Source organism: Heteronotia binoei, chromosome 12, assembly GCF_032191835.1.
Source record: "Heteronotia binoei isolate CCM8104 ecotype False Entrance Well chromosome 12, APGP_CSIRO_Hbin_v1, whole genome shotgun sequence".
Classification (NCBI taxonomy): domain Eukaryota; kingdom Metazoa; phylum Chordata; class Lepidosauria; order Squamata; family Gekkonidae; genus Heteronotia; species Heteronotia binoei.
This window is the reverse complement of record NC_083234.1, coordinates 53,201,842-53,221,927: the sequence shown is the minus strand read 5'-3', so window position 1 is coordinate 53,221,927 and position 20,086 is coordinate 53,201,842. Positions and strand designations below refer to the sequence as shown.

Below are 20,086 nucleotides of genomic sequence, written 5' to 3'. Positions count from 1 at the left end.
GCCGGATCTAAATATTATAAATAAAGAAAAATAAAAACATTACTTAAGATTTTAGTTAAGAGTTTTTAGAATTGTTTTTACATTTTGCTTGTAGCCCAAGGACCACTTATGAGAATCATTTTAGAGGCTGCTAAATGGTTTCTATTGTTTTTATGAACATATGAAGCTGCTTTATACTGAATCAGACCCTCGGTCCATCAAAGTCAGTACTGTCTACTCAGACTGGCAGTGGCTCTGAGGTTTTTCACACCTACTTGCCTGGACCCTTTTTAGTTGGAGATGCCGGGGATTGAACCTGGGACTTTCTGCTTATCAAGCAGATGCTCTGTCACTGAGCCACCGTCCCTCCTCATTATGGTTTGCTAATTTGAATGTTCTGTCTTGGTTTTTAATGATTTTATTATGTTTTATGCTGTGAGTCAACTCAAGCAAGGTCTGTGGAAAGACAGCAGATAAACTTAGATAAACAAGCATTCCCTGCTCAAATTTAACAAACATGAGAGCAGAAGTAAAACAGACTAAAACACTAAAAGCAGCAGAATTAAAAAGAAACAGCAGACATCCCAGTAACCCAGCACTCACCAGAACTCTAATTACTGCTATAATCATATCATTTCTAGGCACTCCCTGCCTCCCTCTTCATTTGCTTCTCACCTGCTTGTGGGTATTGTGGAGTTTCGTAGGACAGGTGGGCCCGGGGATCTTGAAAATATTGCAGGTTGTCAGAGTGTGGAGGGTAGACAGGCACTCTTGGTGCGAAAGGGCTGGACTTGGGAGGCATGGAGCCCATCTCTGTGCCAACAGGAAGTGGAGGAGGAGGAGGTGGAGGGCCTGCTGAGGCAGCTGCTGCCTGACTGACAGGAGTCTTTGGAGGAGAACCAATTTTACTAAAAAAAAAAAAGGAAGAAAAAAGGAAATGTTACTTTAAAAGGAAAAGAATCTAACATCAAGTTATAATCGTCATGTAATTAAAGAAATTTTAATTAACTATATGAAATGTATTAATTCATCAATTCTGTATATGAATCAACACAACAATTCTAAAGGAAAAGAACAACAACTCTGATTTTAGATCCTGCACACAATCATCAGAGGAAGCGCCATCCCAGAAAAGGTAACTCCCTTGTGTGTGTGGTGGTGGTGGGGAAACTGCTCTTCTAAAATGGGCTTTTCTTCCTGCTGGGATGGAGCTTGGCTGACTTGCTGGAGTCAACTGCAGCCATTTGCTCTATAAGCACTTGGGACACACTTGGCTTTCTGACCCTAATGCGTACTTTTCAGGCAGAGGATCTGTTGGAGACCCAGAGACACTGTGACAGTTGGTTCCAGCCTTCCCTGCTTTCTTCACGTTCTCCAGAGCCCTTAGAGAAGAGGTGTCGGCACAACGTGGAATCAGCTGCGGCAGGCCACTTTCCAGGCTCGTGATCCCGTTGGTGCTAGGGGCTACCTTCCCTGCTGATTCTGCGCTTCCTATGATGGAAATGACACTTCCTGCTGTGGTGGCGACAGTGCTGGTTACGTTGGCTTTGCTTAACAGTGGGAAGGTCCGCACTGTGGCACTCATCTTCTTGTTCCTCAGTCGATACCTACAGTTTCAGAAAAGAAAAAGATCTCCCTGGGCTGCTGAATTGGGGGAAATCATTTGTAAGCAAGAGGAAGAGATCTGGCCCCCTCCAGCCTCTAAGAAGCAATCAAACTGCATGAAGATTTGGATGCTAGGAAATAAGGTGGCAATTTCCATCCTTTGAAAAAGGCTGCAAATTGAAATTGTGAAAACTCCACAAACTGTTTGGAACAACCTGTGCAGAGCATTGATGCAATCACCTGTGGTGTTTCATGGCCTTTCCCACCAGTTCTGAATGAAGTCCACCAGGCCATAGACTACCGTCTTCACAGCCACCATGGCTGTGAACTCCTACTCCAGTTTTCCTTAAATTTCTTGGATTTGGAGGGAGCTATTATTTGAAGGCTGGAAATAGACAACTTTAAAAAAGACAGCTGAAAGTGACATGAGAATGCCTTCACTTCCCACCTGTGTAACATTCACATTTTTTTCTCCATTACCATCTTGGGTCAAATGGGTTTTGGAAACAATAAATGGCTTGCCAAACCTGTTGATCAGAGGCAGAAGTGGGGCAAGCGTATGTCTCACAAGCACCGGTCCCTCTTTCAAACAGCCTTCAGCTCTCATTGAAAAAGCTGCCGCCCTAAAGAAAAGTTTGCCGTCACCATAACCTAGGGAGTGTTCCCTTATCCAGCTGCCATATAACATGCAAGCAGCTCAACGCAAAATGTATAGGTAGAATTAAGAACACTTCTGCTTTCAAGGAGGGTCTCTGGTTTGTCAAGGGAACCCTGTGAGGGTCAGGAATCTGTGGGAAGTGAGAAAGAAGAGCAGCTTTCCTCCTGCTACTTACTTCTCTAGCTCTTCCTGAGAGTGAGCAAATGTGCAGTTTGTCCCACGTGGACACCCGCCTTGTTGTCGCAGATCCCGGCACATGCTGGTTTTGTATTTGCTATTTGGTTGTGGCTTTCAAGACAAGGAGGAAAAGAAAAAGTTACTGTTGCTTTCATGAAGCCTAGAAGACATCTACCTGTATTGCTACTGATTCTGCTGACTTAAACAGAGAAACAAAACAAGCAGTTTTTGGTGTACCTACAGATTTGGAATCAGTAACCCAAAATGAGGCAGAGAGGATGAAAGGAAAAGGGCGAAACTGTCTAGAAGAGCTGTTGCCTACCTGTGACTCCTAAATCTGCTGGGGATTGGCACTGCGGGTTAGTAGCACAAGGGGCAACAAGAGGAGGTACAGAACATCAGAACTGTCCCACTGAATGAGACTGAGGTTGACATCTAACCCATCATTAGGTTTTCTAATGGCAGCTAGTGAGATTATACTGGACACCCACTTGTGGCACGGAAGAGATCACCAGTCCTCATTTATCCACAGCCATCTGCCCTGGGATATTTTCATTTAGTTATTCCATGTAATAAGAGATTACAGACATAGCCTCCCTCATAATTTATCTAACTCTTTTAAAAAACAAGTTTATTCTCCAAACGATCACAGATTCTGGACCTAGCAGCCAGGGAAGAGGAGGGATTTCCCCTAAAACAAGGCCTATAGGGATGAGTTAGTGACAGCAAGCATGCACTGACAAAACAGGCACTGGTCTTTCACATGTACATTATTCAGTTGAATCCACTGATCCATTCCCACTCAGTTTCTCTGAGGAAGTGATAGTATGCCATATGCACATGCCATCCCCCTTAAGTATTCAGTGTTTCCCACACTGTCTACTAACAAGATAGCACTTCGATGAAACTCCACCAACTGTTTGGAACAACCTGTGCTGAGCATTGATGCAATTACCTGTGGTGTTTCATGGCCTTTCCGACTATAGTTCTGAATGAAGTCCACCAGGCCATGGACTACTGTCTTCACAGCCACCATGGCATTTTCCAGCTGTTCCCATGTTGGAGATGCTGCATCTGAAGATCAGGAAAAGGGAGGAAGAAAAAGAATTCATGCTGCATTCATGTTGAGCAGAATTGTTTGAGACAATGTGCAGTGGAGGCATAACCAAAATATTCAGAAGGTCTGTGACTACAATTTATCTTTTGTTGGGATTGTATGTGTGAGGTTGCTGCCCTGTGATTTATTGGCTGAGGTTTCAAATTCACCTGATAGATTTTTTAAAATAATTCAAACTGGATGTTCAAATCAATCAATTTATTCGGCCAACGTACAGTACAAATCAAAAGCAAGAACTATTCAGTAAAACGTTTAAGAATAAAATTGGTCTGAATATAACAAAAATATCTCTAAGATTTAAAATCCCTACATAGGAACTTAAGATCTACAGTGATTAGATATCTCTGAAATTTAGAATCTATACATAAAATTTCATGCCAAATTCTACAAGCTGCTGAGAAAAATTTAGCACCCATCAAAAGCTTCTTTAAAATATCGGCATCAGAACAACCTAAGTAATTATTAAGCAGAAGGGCAAACTGGATGTTTTTATTCTGCTGGGAGATGTTTCAAACCAATTCATGTGAAAAGTGGAACACAGATGTTAATATGTGTTGTAAGCCACCTTGAGCCCTGCCTGTAGGGAAGGGCAGCCTATTAAATCCAACATTAATAATAATAATTAATAATTATTGTATATTAACAAATGCAGAGGCAGCACAGCAATGTGCCTTAGAGGAGTACTTCCTGGTAAGAAAGGCTGGCAACAAGCATTCCTCATACAATTGTTAGGGCATATTTATTTATTTAGGATATCTCTGTGCTACCTCTTTGTAGTCCTGCTTGAGATTGCTTACAGTTAAAGCCATGTCAGAATACTAAAAACACGCCATTAAAAACAAGTCACTGGGCATAAGCAATATAAAAAACTATCCATACAACACAAGCAAATCATCAAAAAGCTGATAAGATTAAAAACTCTAATTAAAAGCCTGAATAAAATGATGTGTTTTGGCCTGGAATCTAAAAGAAAAATAAGCAGGTGCCAGGTGAGCCTCAAGAGGGATTGCATTCCAAAGGCAAGGCACCACCACAGAAAATGCCCCGTTTCACCTCTCTAGGTGAGACAAAGAGAGACTGGGATGTGAAACAGATTTTAACTCAAGGCTAGAAAATATGGAAGGATATAGTCCTTCAGACACCCTCTCCCATGCTGTTTAGGGCCTGAAAGGTAAGAACCAGCACTCTGAATTGTGTCTGGAAACAGATGGGTAACCAGTGTAGATCTTTTAGCACAGGGCAATAATGATGTCTGTAATCAATTCAATGGCAGCCTGGCTGCCATATTGTGAGGTTTTCAAACCATTTTCAAAGGCCAGTCCCACACAGAGCACACTACAGTAATCTAACTTGGATGTGATTAAAGCATGGATTTAAAACATTTTAAGGCAACAAATTAACTTAACAAAGCATAAAAGTTTATTTTATATATACATTTTTAAATGGACAGCTTGCTTGAAGCATGTGGGGAGAGGCAAAATAAAATCAGAATGTGAACAGCAGCTTTTGTTGACTGTATGGTGTAAATGAGTGGAAGTTAGGCTCAGCACATGACAGGAAAGAAAATACAGCAGTTATCTTGACTTATTTGTATCCCACCCTTATGATGCATCACACATTACAAAATTTCTTCCTGGGACGCACTCATTGGCAGGAAATAATATGTAGATCATTCCATGCGACAATGGCATATTTTGGCATAGGTGAAGCAAAGCCTGGGAGAGAGGAATTTCACAGAACAGAAACCAAGAACTCCCTTTACCTTTCATAATATAAATGAAACATGAGAGTGTATGTATACAAATATATCACTCACATACCTGGATTAGGATCTATGTTGGCCAATAGCTCCAAATGGGGTCGTAGCCGGTTTAAATTGGCAGGGTCGCCAGTACGCTGCAGAACGATTGTCAGCTCTTGCACACTTTTTGCAAAGGACTCTGGGGACTGAAGCTAAAGGCAAGACATGCATTAATGATTTGTGAAGAAAAGTCTACAGCTGATCATGAAAGACTGAATTCTCTAAAATCTGTATTTTAAGACGGGGCTGTTATTTGCTTGACATGAAGCTTATATGCATGATGAAAGATGGTTTTAAAAAGAAATATATTATAAAGGAGTACAGGAGGTCTTCAGGTTGCATAAATGGAAGATCAGCGATGAGAAGCTGGACCTCTCAGCTCATAATCTGCCCTATGCAGCTTCATCATCAGACATGTCATGTTGGGACATGAAAATACAGCTTTTAAAAGCCATGGCTCACCTTGTCAATGATGGACTGCATGTGGGATTTGTGGGCCAAGTCACCATAAAGGAGGGACGACCACTGCTCTGGTGATATCCGAAGTCCTGCTTCCATGGCAATATGGACAATCTGAGCATCATGCTCCCGCCGTAATGCTTCGTAACTGCGAAATTCCTCTTTCAGCTGCATCAGAGAAGAATCTTCATCCCTTTTGGTGACCTATACAAACAAGCCAGATATGCCTAAATATCTGTCCCTAACCATAGCCAAGCACACCAAATTTGGCATCCACTTGAAATTTTAAATTGTCTTTATGGTTCAAGTGTCCCTATTTGATCTTTGCTACTCAGATGGATTTTTAATGTGTTCTTGCCAACTAAGCACTGGGAGCTTAAAAGAATTTGATCCTTTTCCCTCTACCATTCTTCTTTGGGAATAACAAAAAGAGACACAAAATGTACAAACTGTAAAACCAGTTCCACAGGTACTTGCAATAACTATTAAATGACCCCAATTTCATAGCCAGTGTTTCCCTAAAAAAATCAGTACTGCTAACTGCAAGCTGCCAACGAAGAAGAAAAACTTGCTTTTCAAAAACAAATCAAACAAACGAAATAACTGATTTGACATTTTACCTTGAAACACGAAGCTCTATACAGCAGCTGCACCACATGGCCAATGCTAGTTTTCGATGCCTGTGGAAAACGCGGTTCCAGCCTCTGGACAACAAAAAGCACCAGTACTTTCCGAGAGAGGGCAGAGCCATCTTCTAAGGCCAGCAGCACCAGTTTCAAGGCTTCTTCCTGCATAGCTGCAAGCCCACAAGCTGAAGTTATAGTCTCAAAAAGGCAAGAACAACAAACTCCAGGCTAAGAGGACACAGGGGCTCCTCTGCTGAATCGGACTCTAACCAGGCCTTTGCAAATAGTGATGAATGGAAACCTAACCAGTGCTTTAAAAAGTAAAGAGGCCACCCACTATAATACACAAGGGGAAAAAGGAGCCAGACTTCACAAATAGTGATGCAGTCACAGACTCATCCATATTTAAGATTACAAGAAAGAGAGATTGAAAATTAGTCTCCCCCATAAGGCAGTTTGTGGACTCTCCTGGGCCTTTCTGCATCAGACTCCACAACATCCCCTCATTGCAACACCCTTCCCTGCCCACCCCCCAAGACACTATAGCTCTACTAGAGGGAACAATGTATCACTTCCTCACACCCCTTATAGTGCCACTGGTGTTGCTACATCTCAAAAGGAGCATGAAGAAGTTATTCCACTCCTGCCAGGTAATGGGAGAAATGTTACAGCGGCTTCTGGCCCCTTGACAATGAGACCATCCCCCACTTTGCCTTTTCTGAAAGGTTGAAGCTCTCCTGTGAAGTTTTACTCATCTCATCAAAACTCTTTTGGCTTCTTTTGAAATTGCTTAGCTCTTTTTTATTCATTTTAAGTAGGAGCCCCAAAATTTGCTTTGAATTGTCTTCAGGACAATGATATTTGACTCTGCATATTTTCTGTGAAATCAATCAGAATGCCTGCTCCTGCTGACAGCATTCAGCTTGGGCCCTTAGTCACCATATCCCTTCTTCCCCTTCCTTCCATTACTATACTTCACTGTTTTGGGCTGAGAGAAGCAAGGTGGAAAGAGAGCAATGGCTGGATTTGCTGGCAGCTTGGGATGGGGATTTTAGTTTGATACCTGCCCTCACAAGTATCCTGCCAGCCAGCAGTTTTATACAAGCAAGGCAACACAAATGCACCTTTGTATGTTTTTAACTCTCCAGCTTTCTGGTCTTTCACAAGAGCATCTAAGCACAACAGCAAGAACAAAGAACTATCCCACTTTCCTTTACACAGAGGCTTACCTGGTCCTAGAAACTGGCACCCTCGTGCCCTGACAGCAGCCCAGAGATTGGCAGACAGCTGCTGAGGGTTCTGATGCTGTAAGATCAGCTCTGTCACGGTTCTCTCGCCAAGGGAGCGGGCTGCCCGCATGGCTCTCACCTGACCCTCTTCTTCCACCAGCTGGCAGTTCACCAGTGTCACCAGTTTCCTTTGCATTGGACGGCTCAGTGCACTCTGGTTCAAACTGGCAACACCTTTGAAGTGGGGAGGGAGAGAGACACAGGTTAGCCATGTGGCATTTGAATGTGCACTCAACACTAGGACTTTGCTATTCCCCTACTTTTGGGATATGAAATTCACACATACTAGGAAGATGTAGTTGGCAAATAACTTTTTATAAGATGGGGGCCTGAAAAGAACTGGGGCAGGGGGCAATGTTCCCTCTAAGCTGCAGTCTTGTGAGCAAAAATTCTACCTTGTGAGCTACTGGCATTAAAGTTGTGAGCTACTGCATAAATTAGTGTGCTCTTGGGGCATCCTTCCTGAGCTAAGACAAAAATGTGTGAGCTGGAGGCTAAAAAACTGTGAGCTAGCTCATGCTAACTCAGCTTAGAGGTAACACTGGCGGGGGGATAAATCTCCACCCCCACAGCTGTCTATTCGCTTATCCTCAGATATGAACTGCCTAATGGTATATTACAATTGGTGTAGACTCAGAGGACTGACAGTTGAGGATAGGGAAGAGGTTGGCAAAAGCTGCTGGTCTAACTATAAACCTGACGGGTATAGTGAGGAGAGGGAAATATTTTTGCACACACACACCCTTCTGTTTGGGTAAATTTTGAAAGGGGAAGAGGAAACTAAGGCCAAGGGATGCCTGTCTCACAGGAAAATCCCACAACCCTATTTTCACCTCCCATACCATGATATTTTAAACTGTTAGGGGTTTAGGCAATGTTGGTTTTTTCCTACCTGCTGTCCCAAGTCTGCTATTAGAAAAAGCAGCAGGTTAAAGGTCTCTGCAAAAGCATGAGGGGCATAAATAATTAGAAAATTTCTCTCTGACCCAGATTTCCTCATCCAGTATATTATAAGCTCTTAGGCTCTTGAGATTGAGTTTTACATTCTCCCACCATTTTTCTGTCAGCTACACTCAACATTCTGAGGGCAATGACCATGCTTAATCCTTAACAGATGAATGTCATATTTTGTATACTATAGTATACAGAAATCTCACACACCAAAAGCTATACTTTTTCTATATTATTTATTACTGCACATGTTGTATTATGTTGCTGTATAATGTAAAGAAGAAAAAAAGTAGAGAAGAAATGTGTTTACAACAGTTCATAGCTTTTTATTTTTATAAATTGTTGAAAACAGCCCCTTTTTGTCTATGAGGGGTTCTGGCTTCATGATCCTCAACCATCTGCTTACAGCCTGAGGGAGTTACAATAGGGGGAAAATAAGCAATTTGTAAGATTCCTTCCCCCCCCCCCCCACAGGTACGCACAAACTCACAAATCTCCCCCTACAGGATTCCAGAATGTTTCGGGTCAATTTCCTCACCTCTCTCTGGCTTCCCCCTTCAACTGACTCAACTGTTCTCAACATTACTTGTTTCCTGGAGCATACTCACTGACTTTCCTCTCATTTTATTTTTGCTAATTTACAAAGAATATTTATGTGTGTGTGTGTATGTGTGTGTGTATATATATATATATTTTTAAGTCATATATTTTTCTTCATCGTTTGTGAGTCATAGAATCATAGTTGGAAGGTATTCCTCAGGGTAATCTAGTCCAACCCCCTGCACAATACAAGAAATTCACAAATACCGGTACCTCCCCTCAAATTCACAGGATCAGCATTACTATCAGATGGCCATCTAACCTCTGTTTAAAAACCTTCAAGGAAGGAGAGCCCACCACCTCCCGAGGAAGCCTGTTCCACTGAGGAACCACTCTAACTGTCAGGAAGTTCTCCCTAATGTTGAGCTGGAAGCTCTTCTGATTTAATTGCAACCCATTGGTTCTGGTCCTACCTTCTGGGGCAACAGAAAACGACCATTGGATACTTACCATGAGGGGTCCTTCTCCTCTGAGGATAGTAGGACACCTTGTGGGTGATTCCCAACCTATTAGCAGGGAGGCAGGACTAAATGTTCAGCTTCCTGTTTCCATTGGGAGCTACCCTCAACTCAGTTCGGCAACTCCTGCAAGCAGTAGTAACCTTCCTCCTAACTAAGAAATGTAACTGGTATAACCATTAGAACTAGAAAGTAACAGTGAAACAGGATAGCAATAGATAACATAGTTGAAAAAACGGGAAACAAGAACAATTACGCTTCCCTGAAAACTTATATAAAATATTTTTCTCTGTTACTGTGTTATATCTTATTGTAGACATCTGGAGCACATCGATGGTGAGATGTAAGGGAAAGGGCCAAGGTGTCCTACTATCCTCAGAGAAGGACCCCTCAAGGTAAGTATCCAATGGTCGTTCTCCCTGTGAGGTGTAGGATACCTTGTGGGACATCCTAAAGCAGTGTCCCTAGATAGCGGGAGGGATTCCACTATTGGTGTCCTCCAGAATATGCTGGAGCACCTTTCTTCCAAATGCAGCATCAGTTGAATCATATGAATTAATCTTGTAATGTCTGATAAAGGTTGAAATTGATGACCACATAGCCGCCTTGCGAATTTCCTCAATGGATGCCCTATTAGAAAAGGCTGCATTTGTTGCTGCGCTTCTTACTGAATGAGCTGTCAAGCCTTGTGGTGGCAGAAGTTTTTGAGCTTTATAAGCCTCAGTGATACATAAATGCAATGATTTGCTAATAGCAGCATTGGACATTCTCTTGCCTGTGTGTGCCAGCTATGGCCAGTAAGGAGCTACCACTATTATCTCGGCTTGAAGTAGCCTGATTCTCCTCATCAACCTTGGTAAGAGCGGAAACACAAATAGTAAAGTCTGTGGCCGCTTAGCTGTTAATGCATCCGTGGCCTCTGCTTTGGGATGAAAGAAACGAGTGAAGAAATGCTTCAGTTTGTTGTTGTATGGAGATGCAAATAGATGCACTTCTGGTTACCCAAAGTGGTCTGTTATCATCTGGAACACACTGTCCTTCAGTGCCCACTCCCCTTGACGTATTTGCTAACGACTGTCAATCTGCCTGCACATTAGTGGAGCCCTTCACATGTTCTGCTCTGATTGATGTTCTGTGGAACTGTGCTGAATTTATCAGGTGAGTTGCTTCCTTGAGAAGTAGAGTAGATTTGGATCCTCCTTGACTGTTTATGTATGCTTTCGCAGATATATTGTCCGTTCTGACTAACACATGGCAATTGGTGATCCTTGCAGCAAAATGTAGTAACGCTAGTCTGATTGCTCTGAGCTCCAAGACATTGATCAGAAGTTTGGCCTCCTCCTGGCTCCAGGTGCCCTGGACTGGAATAGTGAGACAAGTGGCACCCCAGCCTAGGAGACTGGCATCTGTTTAGATTTGGATCCATTCGCTTATCCAAAACTATTTTCCTTGAGTCAGATTGGAAATCTTTGTCCACCAACGCAGGTCCATCTTCAGTTTCAATGGGACCTTCAAGGAACAGTCCATCTTTTTTGAAATGCAATACTGATAGGGTCGTAAGAAATTCTGGAGTGGTCTGGCATGGAACCTGCCCCATTGAATGACATCTATTGTTGCAATCATTAAGCCTTGTAGTGCTGCCAACGACATTAAGGATAAGTTCTTGCTCCTAATCACTGTCACAATAGCTTATCTTTTGTGCCTTCTGAATTGGTAGGAATAGGCGATTCTGTAAGGTGTCTATCATAACTCCTAGGTGTTCCAGGCGATGTGTTGGTTCCAAGGAGCTCTTGTGACTGTTTATCTTGAAACCATGGATCTACAGAATCTGAATGGTCCTGCTGGTGTCCAAGTGTGCTATCAGGATGCTGTCGGATGAATGTGAACACCCTGTTCCCTCAGCAGGACGTCTAAGTTGACCAGCACTTTGGTGAACACCCTTGGGGCCGATGACAGGCCAAACGGCAGTGCCCTGAACTGCATGTGATGGCTGAGGTAGCAGAATCGTAGAAACCTTCTGTGACCCACGAATATTGGAATGTGAAGGTATGCTTCTGTGAGGTCTATTGACGTTAACAATTCTCGCGGTTGAAAGGCTTCTGTCACTGAACGAAGTGTTTCCATTTGAAACTTCTTAGCGAGGATGACTGTATTTAGATATTTTAAATCTAATACTGCTCTCCAGTTGCCTGATCTCTTTGGCACGGTGAAGAATATTGAATAAATTCCTTTCTGCTGATCCTCCGGGGGAACAGGTTCTATTGCCCTTATTTCTAAAAGATGTTGACTTGCTTGTAGTGTGAGATCTCTTTTTACTGGATTGGTATGACTTGGTGAGCAGACAAAATGGTTACGTGGAATTTGACTGAATTCTATTTCGTAGCTGTCGGTGACTATCTCCTTGCACCAGGCATCGACTGATGACTATTGCCACTGGTGTTGGAAATGAAAAAAATGTGCAGCAACTGGGATGGAGTCGTAGTGACACTTTATTTGGCTTGTTGTCTCTGTCCGATTTTTCTGCCAGTTTTCCTTCAAACTTGTTGAACCTGTTATTCGCGTTTTGACGAAAGGCTTGTTTATTGGAGTTCCAGGACCCTCTTCTATTGTCTTTTCTAAACCTGGGTAACTTATGTTGCGCCCGAAAGGAAGATTGAAACCCCTGTCTGTTGTCTTGACGATGTAGAAACTTGGGCATCGCTTTTTTCTTGTCTTTAGTATCCACTAGTATTTTATCTAAGTCTTGTCCAAATAGCTGTCTTCTGTGAAACGGATAAGACATCACTATATTTTTGGAATGTGTATCCGCCGACCACGCTCTCAACCAGACCTCTCATCTGAGAAGAACTCTCCTTCCTCTTTGCCACTGGATATATCCGATTGGTCATCCCCTCTAGAAGGAGATGATTCCCTTTCTCTGCTTGGGGAGGAGACCTGTTTTTGCGCTGCCTTGGTTAGCCACTTACCCTTCCCTTTTGGTCTTCTAGGGGGAGGAGGGGGATGAAGATGAATGGGAGTGGGATCTGCGCCTCTTTGAGGTGCACTTCTTACAAAGACCCTTAAATTCTTCCCTCATTTGATCTCTAATCACAGAGAAAAAATCGCTAGGCAGCAGCACCAGAACCAAATCCTCATGTGTAGTACCTTGAGTAGCCTCTACTTGGTCTACTCAGGAGTAATGTGTAATGGCTGTGCTAGGCTCAGTTGTGGATTGGGCCCCTGACGTTATGTCCTACCGTCCATTACAACACCCAGTTCGTTTGTCTCACCCTCTCTGCTGGACTGGGAATGGTCTGCGCGGCCCGAGGCTTGCATTCTGCTTTCCTTCATGGTGTTGTTCTTTTTGCGGCCCATTTTGGCACGCTTTTCTGAGGTGCCACTGAAAAGTGGCAATGACGGGGAGATCCGTACAAGCCACCCTTTGGGTCTTGCTGGCTCCACTAACTGGCTGGTCACTCAAGTGCTCGCACTCTCTGCAGGAGAGGAACCCATTGTCCTCAGAGCACTTCATTTGAACCAGCTCCCGACGATCTCAAACCCCGAAGTTGATAAGTATGGGGCAGAAAATGGCAGTCAGGACGCCCGAAGGCTATTCCCGGCAAAGGAAAGGAAGTAGGCAGATAAGTAAGAATTTAGTAGTGAGGAGAATAAAGAAGAGGCTAAGCAGGGAAAGTTCAGTAAGAATTAAACAATTAAGAATTGAGAATTACTAGCTGAGGAGAATAAATCTAGTGGACGATCCTAAGCTCGATGCTTTCCCTACAGAGGCAGGAAAAGAACTGAGATGAGGGTGACTCCCAACGGAAACAGGAAGCTGAAAATTTAGTCCTGCCTCCCTGTTAATAGGTTGGGAATCACCCACAAGGTGTCCTACGCCTCAGAGGGAGAACAATTCTGTACCATCCTCTAAATGACAGCCCTTCAAGTACTTGAAGATGGTGATCATATCACCTCTCAGCCACCTCCTCTCCAGGCTGAACATACCCAGCTCCTTCAACCTTTCTTCATAGTCTTCCAGAGATTGTTAATCTCTGTCTCACTTGAAGGTGGTCTGATTTGTCACTGCTGTTATTTTTTTGTGACTGGCATGAGCTACCCTCTTGGCCTTAAATACAGCACTGGCAATGATTTAAATTCTGAAGCCTTGATTTTAACAGGGGGTTGGACTAGATGACCCTGGAGGTCCCTTCCAACACTATGGTTCTAGGACAAACCCAACACTTGGCTTGCCTTTCACTTGCCCATGTGGAGACTCTCATCTGTAAGCACTTACCCTTGCCTCCACTCAGTGGTTTTAAATAAAGTGCCAGGTCTTCCACACATTTCTTTGCTACTTCGTAGTGCTTGTTCTCTCCTAGATTACTTAGTTTGACAGTCTGATGATCTGGTACCTGTCAAAAGTGCAAGAGGGAAGGAGACAGCAGTCACTGGCAGGCACAACTCCTGCTTTCAAGTGGGAAACCAGGCAGAGGTTAACGAAGACTTTATTCCTTAGCTACTGGTAGGGAAGGGGTGAAAACATCATGAAGGTACATATCACAAAGGTAAAATATCATACTAATCATTTTGTATTTGGACAACATTTGGCATACAGAGAATATGTAAGTGTTGATATTTAATTTTTTCAATAAAGTTTGAGCAGCTTTAAAAAATACTAATCAATTAAAAAAAAACAGCTGTGCCAGTAAGATTTACTTTTCTGTAGCCAGTCCATTTCCAGCTCTCATGGACAGATAAACCAGCTAATTTATGCTTTGGAGCAACAGACGGAGACAGGACCGTGACAGAGCCTGCCCTGGAAGTTCTCCATTTAGGAAGGAAATTAAGATTTTCTGTACTTTGAGAAAGCAATGGCTTAGCCTGAGTGCAGTCCAAACCAGAGATATCATGGAACTAATAAAACAAGATGGAATACAATCAATGCAGGCAAAAAAAATAGTGTGGCAGATCAAAAGGTTTGACCATGGTCAAACTGAAACAGTTGTGATTGTTGACTCAACTGGAAAAAGTAAACAGAGAGGTGCAGCTCCATATTTAGACCCTTTGAAAAGGGAATTGTTTAGAATACAAGAATTTTGGGAAACACTTTACTGAGAGGCAAATACCAAGTCACTCAAGCCTGATAATGTATTTAGCCATTATTCTCCACGGTGCTATGAGAGAGAGGGCTGATTCAAACAGTTACAAATCCCATGTGCCAATGTGATAATAACAGAAAGGCTATTCTCAGTGCTTTTGCACCCAGCTTCTGATCAGAGCGGACTGATCATTGTGCAAAAAGGAAGATTTACAAATGCATTCAAACCATCCTGCGCTTGACAATGCACATGGGATTGCAATTCAAGACATTTGTCTCCTCACTGCCTGTTTGCAGATAGCTTATTGGAACTTTCAACAGTCTTTTTTCACCCGAGTACACTGTATAAGAATTCTCCCCCACCCCTTAGGCCCAAGCTGGGGGTTTACATAGGATGTAAACCTGTATGTATGTAAATGTAGGTATGTAAATGAACTGCAAACAACAGTTGCCAAGGATGTGTGCATGCTAAATAGGATCAGGGCTGCTGTGCTTTCCAAAGTGATGTCCAACTCTCCCCACTCCCCCATGTTGGTTTCCTGTTCTCTCACTGCCTTCCACCAGCAGATGAAAGTTTTAGTCCAGTGGCACCTTTAAGACTAATAAAGTTTCATTCTGGGTATGAGGTTTCATGTGCATGCACACTTCTTCAGATACACACTTGTATCTGATGTGTGCATGCAAACAAAAGCTTATACCCAGAATTAAAGTTTGTTGGTCTTAAAGGTGCCTTCCACTGGACTAAAACTTGTTCAGTTGCTTCAGGCTAACACGGCTAACTACCTAAAACTACCAGCAGGTGAAGACTTTCTTCTTTTGTCTGCTGTTCCCTCACTGCTCCCTCCTCCCTGCCCTGTGTTTATCTATATATGTAGTTTCGCTTTTAACTCATTCTATGTGTTGATACTGCCTTGGTGACCCTGACTGAGCTGATAGGATATAAATCTTGTAAATAAATAAAAATAAACAGCCTCTGCTTCAAGCCACAGGAGATAAAAAGGATTGGCACAATGCAGATATTTGTTTTGCCTGTCCTTGGGCTTAAAAAGCAGCTCAGGAAGATCATTTCTCATCTAAGATACTGTATGTGAAAAGGAATAGCCCCTCACCCACACACTGCAGAGCAGTGACACAAATCTATATCCCCTATCCTACCCCAATGTCTGTTTTCTGTGATTCCATTATCCATCTGAACGCAGACCTATAAGGTGGGCCTTATAAAGGCAGAAAGGCGGAGTTTGAATTTGGTAAGGTAAATAAATTGAGTGTAGTTTTGGCTAAACAGAGAGCAAAGTGATCTGGGATCACCTACCTGGGCTCCAACTAACTGGAGAAGTGCAAAGTTTACAGGAAGCACGTCGATGTCAGTGTTGATGGCTGTCTGGTCAAAAGGGCAGGCCTTGCGGTGCAGCTTGTTCAGGCAGGTCTTGCAGACTGTGTGTGAGCAGCCTAAGCTGATTGGCTTGTGTATGTTCTCATCAAACTCATTGTAGCAGATCGGACAGGACAGAAATTCTGTCCACTGTGCCGCCTGCACAGGCATTGTGGAAGGTGGGAGCTCGCTCCAACAGCTAGCAAACCATTATTTCACCGTCTAGTGTTTGGCAGCTGTGAAGCAAACAACATGTATTAATATAGAGAAAGGGCGGAAGCTTTAAATTGGGAAGAGAGACCGATTTAAAACCCATAATGGGTAACCCCATGAGGTCTGGGATTCTATCCTAGAAAAGGGGATGAAAATATCCCTTAGAGGCAAGTGGGTTAAGACAGCCTGAGCACATTTTAAGTTAGTCTTCCGGATGCAAAAACACAAGAACACAGAAACAGAACTAGCTTGCCTCAGGCCAGGAACATAGTATGCAAATCACTGGGTTGTTTCCCTCCCCCCCAGTGACTCAGACCCATGTACGCAAACTGTTCAGCAATTATCTGGCAGCATATAGTTGATTTGAACTCATTATCTGCTATATCAGGGTTTAAAAGAAAAAAAAAAAAGCCTGAATCTATATCATCCCAATATTATACAACTGAAATGAACTAGGCAAATTTTGCTTCATTTCTTACATTTTGTTGTGGCTACTACACTGGAGACTTCATGTAGAAGAATCTGAATGGGTCAGGGAGGGGGGGAATTATTTGCAACAAACTGAAAAAGGAGGACTGGGGTTCAGTGAGCACACAGATGTAAAAAGATGCAGAGACTGAGAATACAGGGTTGGATCCAGCCAACTTTTCACTGATTCTCGCATAATTCTCCTCCATATTACAGCTCCTGTCCCACACAGCTTGTGTATATGTTGGTCCCATGATTCCCATTGCAGCCTTTTGAGGAGGCCGAAGGGGACACTTCCTTTCTTTTTCACATCTGAACAACTGATTGGATTCAGCCCAAACTCTGAGCATCAATAAAGCAGCATGCGATCTAATCAGTATGCCCCTTTGCAATGTCACAGAGGTTGCTGGGGGACAGCTCTTGGAACACTCCTGAAATTGCCCCACCACCTCACGATGAGATCCCTCCAAGGCCACTTTCATTTTGTAAGAAAATGTTCAGAATGCCTGAGTATCCAAAAAGATGGATGTTGTATATAAAAAGAAAGCTGATTACTTCAGCTTGTCCTGGAAATAATGCAATATCAATTCAAAAATGTTAGTTCTGCATGAGAGCAATTCTCTCAGTCTCTGTCTCTCTCTCACATGCATACATACACACACTCTCACTCACACACACACAGAGTAATTCTGGTTTATATTAAACTAAGAAGATTTATTATAATAGTTATTATTATCTGAAGTCTAATCATAAGAACAAACTTCACACAGGTAGGAAGCCCTAGCCAAAAAAGTCTTGACCAACTGACAAGACATATTAATCAAGCACTTTTAAAGCACTGACTTCAACAGAACAACCAAAAAGAGGAGAGGACTCACAATTTAAATCAAGGGCAGGAAGGTACCAGCTGGATATTAGGAAAAACTTTTTTTACATTAAGAGTTGTTCAACAGCAGAAGAGCGGAACAGAACAGAGGAATCAGTGAGCTCCCCCTCACTGGCAGTCTTTAAGCAGTGGCTGGATGAACACTTGTCAGGGATGCACTGAGCAGGGGAGGTTGATACCCTATATGGCCCCTCCCAACTCTATGATTCTATAACAGGGTTGGCCAAACTTGCTTAACATAAGAGCCACATAGAATAAATGTCAGATGTTTGAGAGCTGCAAGACATGAATGTCAGATATTTGAGAGCCACAAGGAAGGCAGGCAAGCAAATAGATGGGGGAGGGAGAGAGAGGTGGAAAGAAAGCAATTTTAACTTTAAATACATTTTCCAAGTTGCCAGCAGGCTTGGCTCGGAGAAGTTATTTAAAGAGAAAAATGCCTTCTCCAAGCTGGCTGATGGGAGTGGTGGTGAGGGCTTTGAGAGCCACACAATGTGTGTGAAAGAGCTGCATATGGCTCCTGAGCCGCAGTTTGGCCACCTCTGTTCTATAAGATAACTTCAGTTATCAACAGCACTGAAACTTACACAAATTACAAAAATAAAATTAGTTCACTGTTATTGGAGGAAAAATAAATTAACTTATTTTTTTAAATGCAATGAATGGTTATGGTTTCTGTAATGACGAACATTTACTGAACAGAGTTTTAAAGGTGAAATGAGAATTCTAACACAGAAAAGTAGCAGCAACCATTATATACAGGTTTTAAAGGCTTTAAAGACAGGTTTTAAAGGCTGATGTTAATTACAAAAAACACAGGGCATTAAAAGGAGGGAGTTGCCACTTAAACAGGGCATTCTTGACTTCACAGAATATTTGACTATAGTAAATAGGCTTCAAATTTGACCAAATAATTGATCTGCATACCAATTCCACTTCAGTAGCATGATTTTAGGGCTTAGAAATAAGATACATCTTTTAGAATAAGTAAGTTATCATTACATAAAGTGCAGTGGAAAATAATTTGATGCATCTGCCTGCTCAACCTGGCTCAAGCTAAAGAGGTCATTTGGGATTAAAAAAAATATTTATGTCCCCAATCTGAGGCAGCTTTTTCACTCAGTCTCACATAATTCTCTTCCAGTTCTCATCCCACATGGCTTCTGTACATGCTGATTCCATGATTCCCAGCAGAAAACAGCATAACTTCAGAACACTACACTACACTACCAAAAGCATTATTAAAGCAGACAAGACAATCATCAATATCTTTCATTCAGCTCCACCCAAAGAGACTTGTATCTGATTTATTAGTGGCCTACTAGACATGCAAGTAGGATATGAAAGCCATACAGCTGAATGATTATCAAGTCAGATAATCTCCCCTCCCCAAATGCAAACAGACTGTTTAAACCCCTCTGAAGGTAGATATAAAGAACACACCTTAGATCTATAGCCTTTTTCAAATGCATCCAAGCCCTGCAGCTACTGACATCATTGCATTTCTATATTTATGTTTCTCAAATATGTAAGGGGAGAGTAGTTCAGAAAAATGACCAAAGACATTTTCATCAAAATCTTGCATGGATCTGTTCGCTTCAAAGGAAACCCTCCGATATTTTTAAAGACACAGATCTCTAGCCATTTCTTAGCGGCTATTTCTGGGTGCTCCCCTATAGAGACATAGTGTTAAAAGTGGCCTTATGTGATTGAAACAATGAAGCTTCAGTTATACAACTAAAATACAGACACAGCATTAGGTAGACGTGCTGCTGAGGCTGCTGTTGAGCCCATCTAACCATTCCTTTCTTCTTAAATGTCTCAGTTTCAGGAAACTCATACTGCAGATTAAAACATATTCCCCCTCCCCAATTTCAAATAAAGTTTTTCCTATATAGCATAACTAGTGATGTGCACATGCCTGACATATAAAGTGGAAGGCAGAAGTGCCAAATAAAGTACTGGCCCAAGAATTCAACTTCTTGAGAAGCCCAGCCTTCAGTAAAATGCAAGTTTCTGGTCCTTATCGATGCAGATGTGCATCCCAAAGTGTGGCCTAATAAAATCCTCAGAGGCTGGAGACAGAGCTCCATTACTCACAAAAAACCCACAAAACCCTGGAATAAATTATGTAAAAAGGTCCCATGGATCTACTTCCCTAATGTCAATGCTTTCCTCTGTTACAAAGAGCATTCTCCTAATTTCGAAGGCTTTCTGCATTGTGAAAGTGCCACTGTTAGCAGAATGGATTTATGGGATTCAGCCCAAAAGTATTTGCTTGACTTGTGCAGGTTGCAAAATTTCAGTTTTTTAATGAAATCAGCACGCAGTACAGAGAGCCTTCAGTAAA

The 20,086-nt window shown here is 42.4% G+C and overlaps 1 protein-coding gene and 1 non-coding gene across 8 annotated transcripts in view; both read right to left on the bottom strand.

Moving 5' to 3' along the window:
• Positions 1–20,086, bottom strand: part of RC3H2 (ring finger and CCCH-type domains 2) — a 40,862-nt gene that overhangs the window by 14,383 nt on the left and 6,393 nt on the right. For 4 of the 7 annotated variants that reach the window (XM_060251849.1, XM_060251851.1, XM_060251854.1 and 1 more), the window contains exons 2-12: positions 16,110–16,405; positions 13,994–14,111; positions 7,652–7,885; positions 6,417–6,592; positions 5,800–6,000; positions 5,357–5,489; positions 3,375–3,493; positions 2,418–2,530; positions 2,112–2,207; positions 1,275–1,586; positions 655–887 (exon numbers count right to left, since the gene is read on the bottom strand). In XM_060251849.1, the coding sequence (XP_060107832.1) occupies positions 655–887; positions 1,275–1,586; positions 2,112–2,207; positions 2,418–2,530; positions 3,375–3,493; positions 5,357–5,489; positions 5,800–6,000; positions 6,417–6,592; positions 7,652–7,885; positions 13,994–14,111; positions 16,110–16,340 (1,966 nt within the window). In that variant the 5' untranslated portion in view covers positions 16,341–16,405. Of the gene's footprint in view, positions 1–654; positions 888–1,274; positions 1,587–2,111; positions 2,208–2,417; positions 2,531–3,374; positions 3,494–5,356; positions 5,490–5,799; positions 6,001–6,416; positions 6,593–7,651; positions 7,886–13,993; positions 14,112–16,109; positions 16,406–20,086 lie in introns of those variants that run through there. The other 3 variants (XM_060251853.1, XM_060251856.1, XM_060251855.1) reach the window with 2 other exon arrangements.
• LOC132580823 (small nucleolar RNA SNORD90) lies at positions 5,665–5,751 on the bottom strand. The gene has a single exon (XR_009556097.1). It is a non-coding gene; the product is annotated as a small nucleolar RNA SNORD90 (small nucleolar RNA).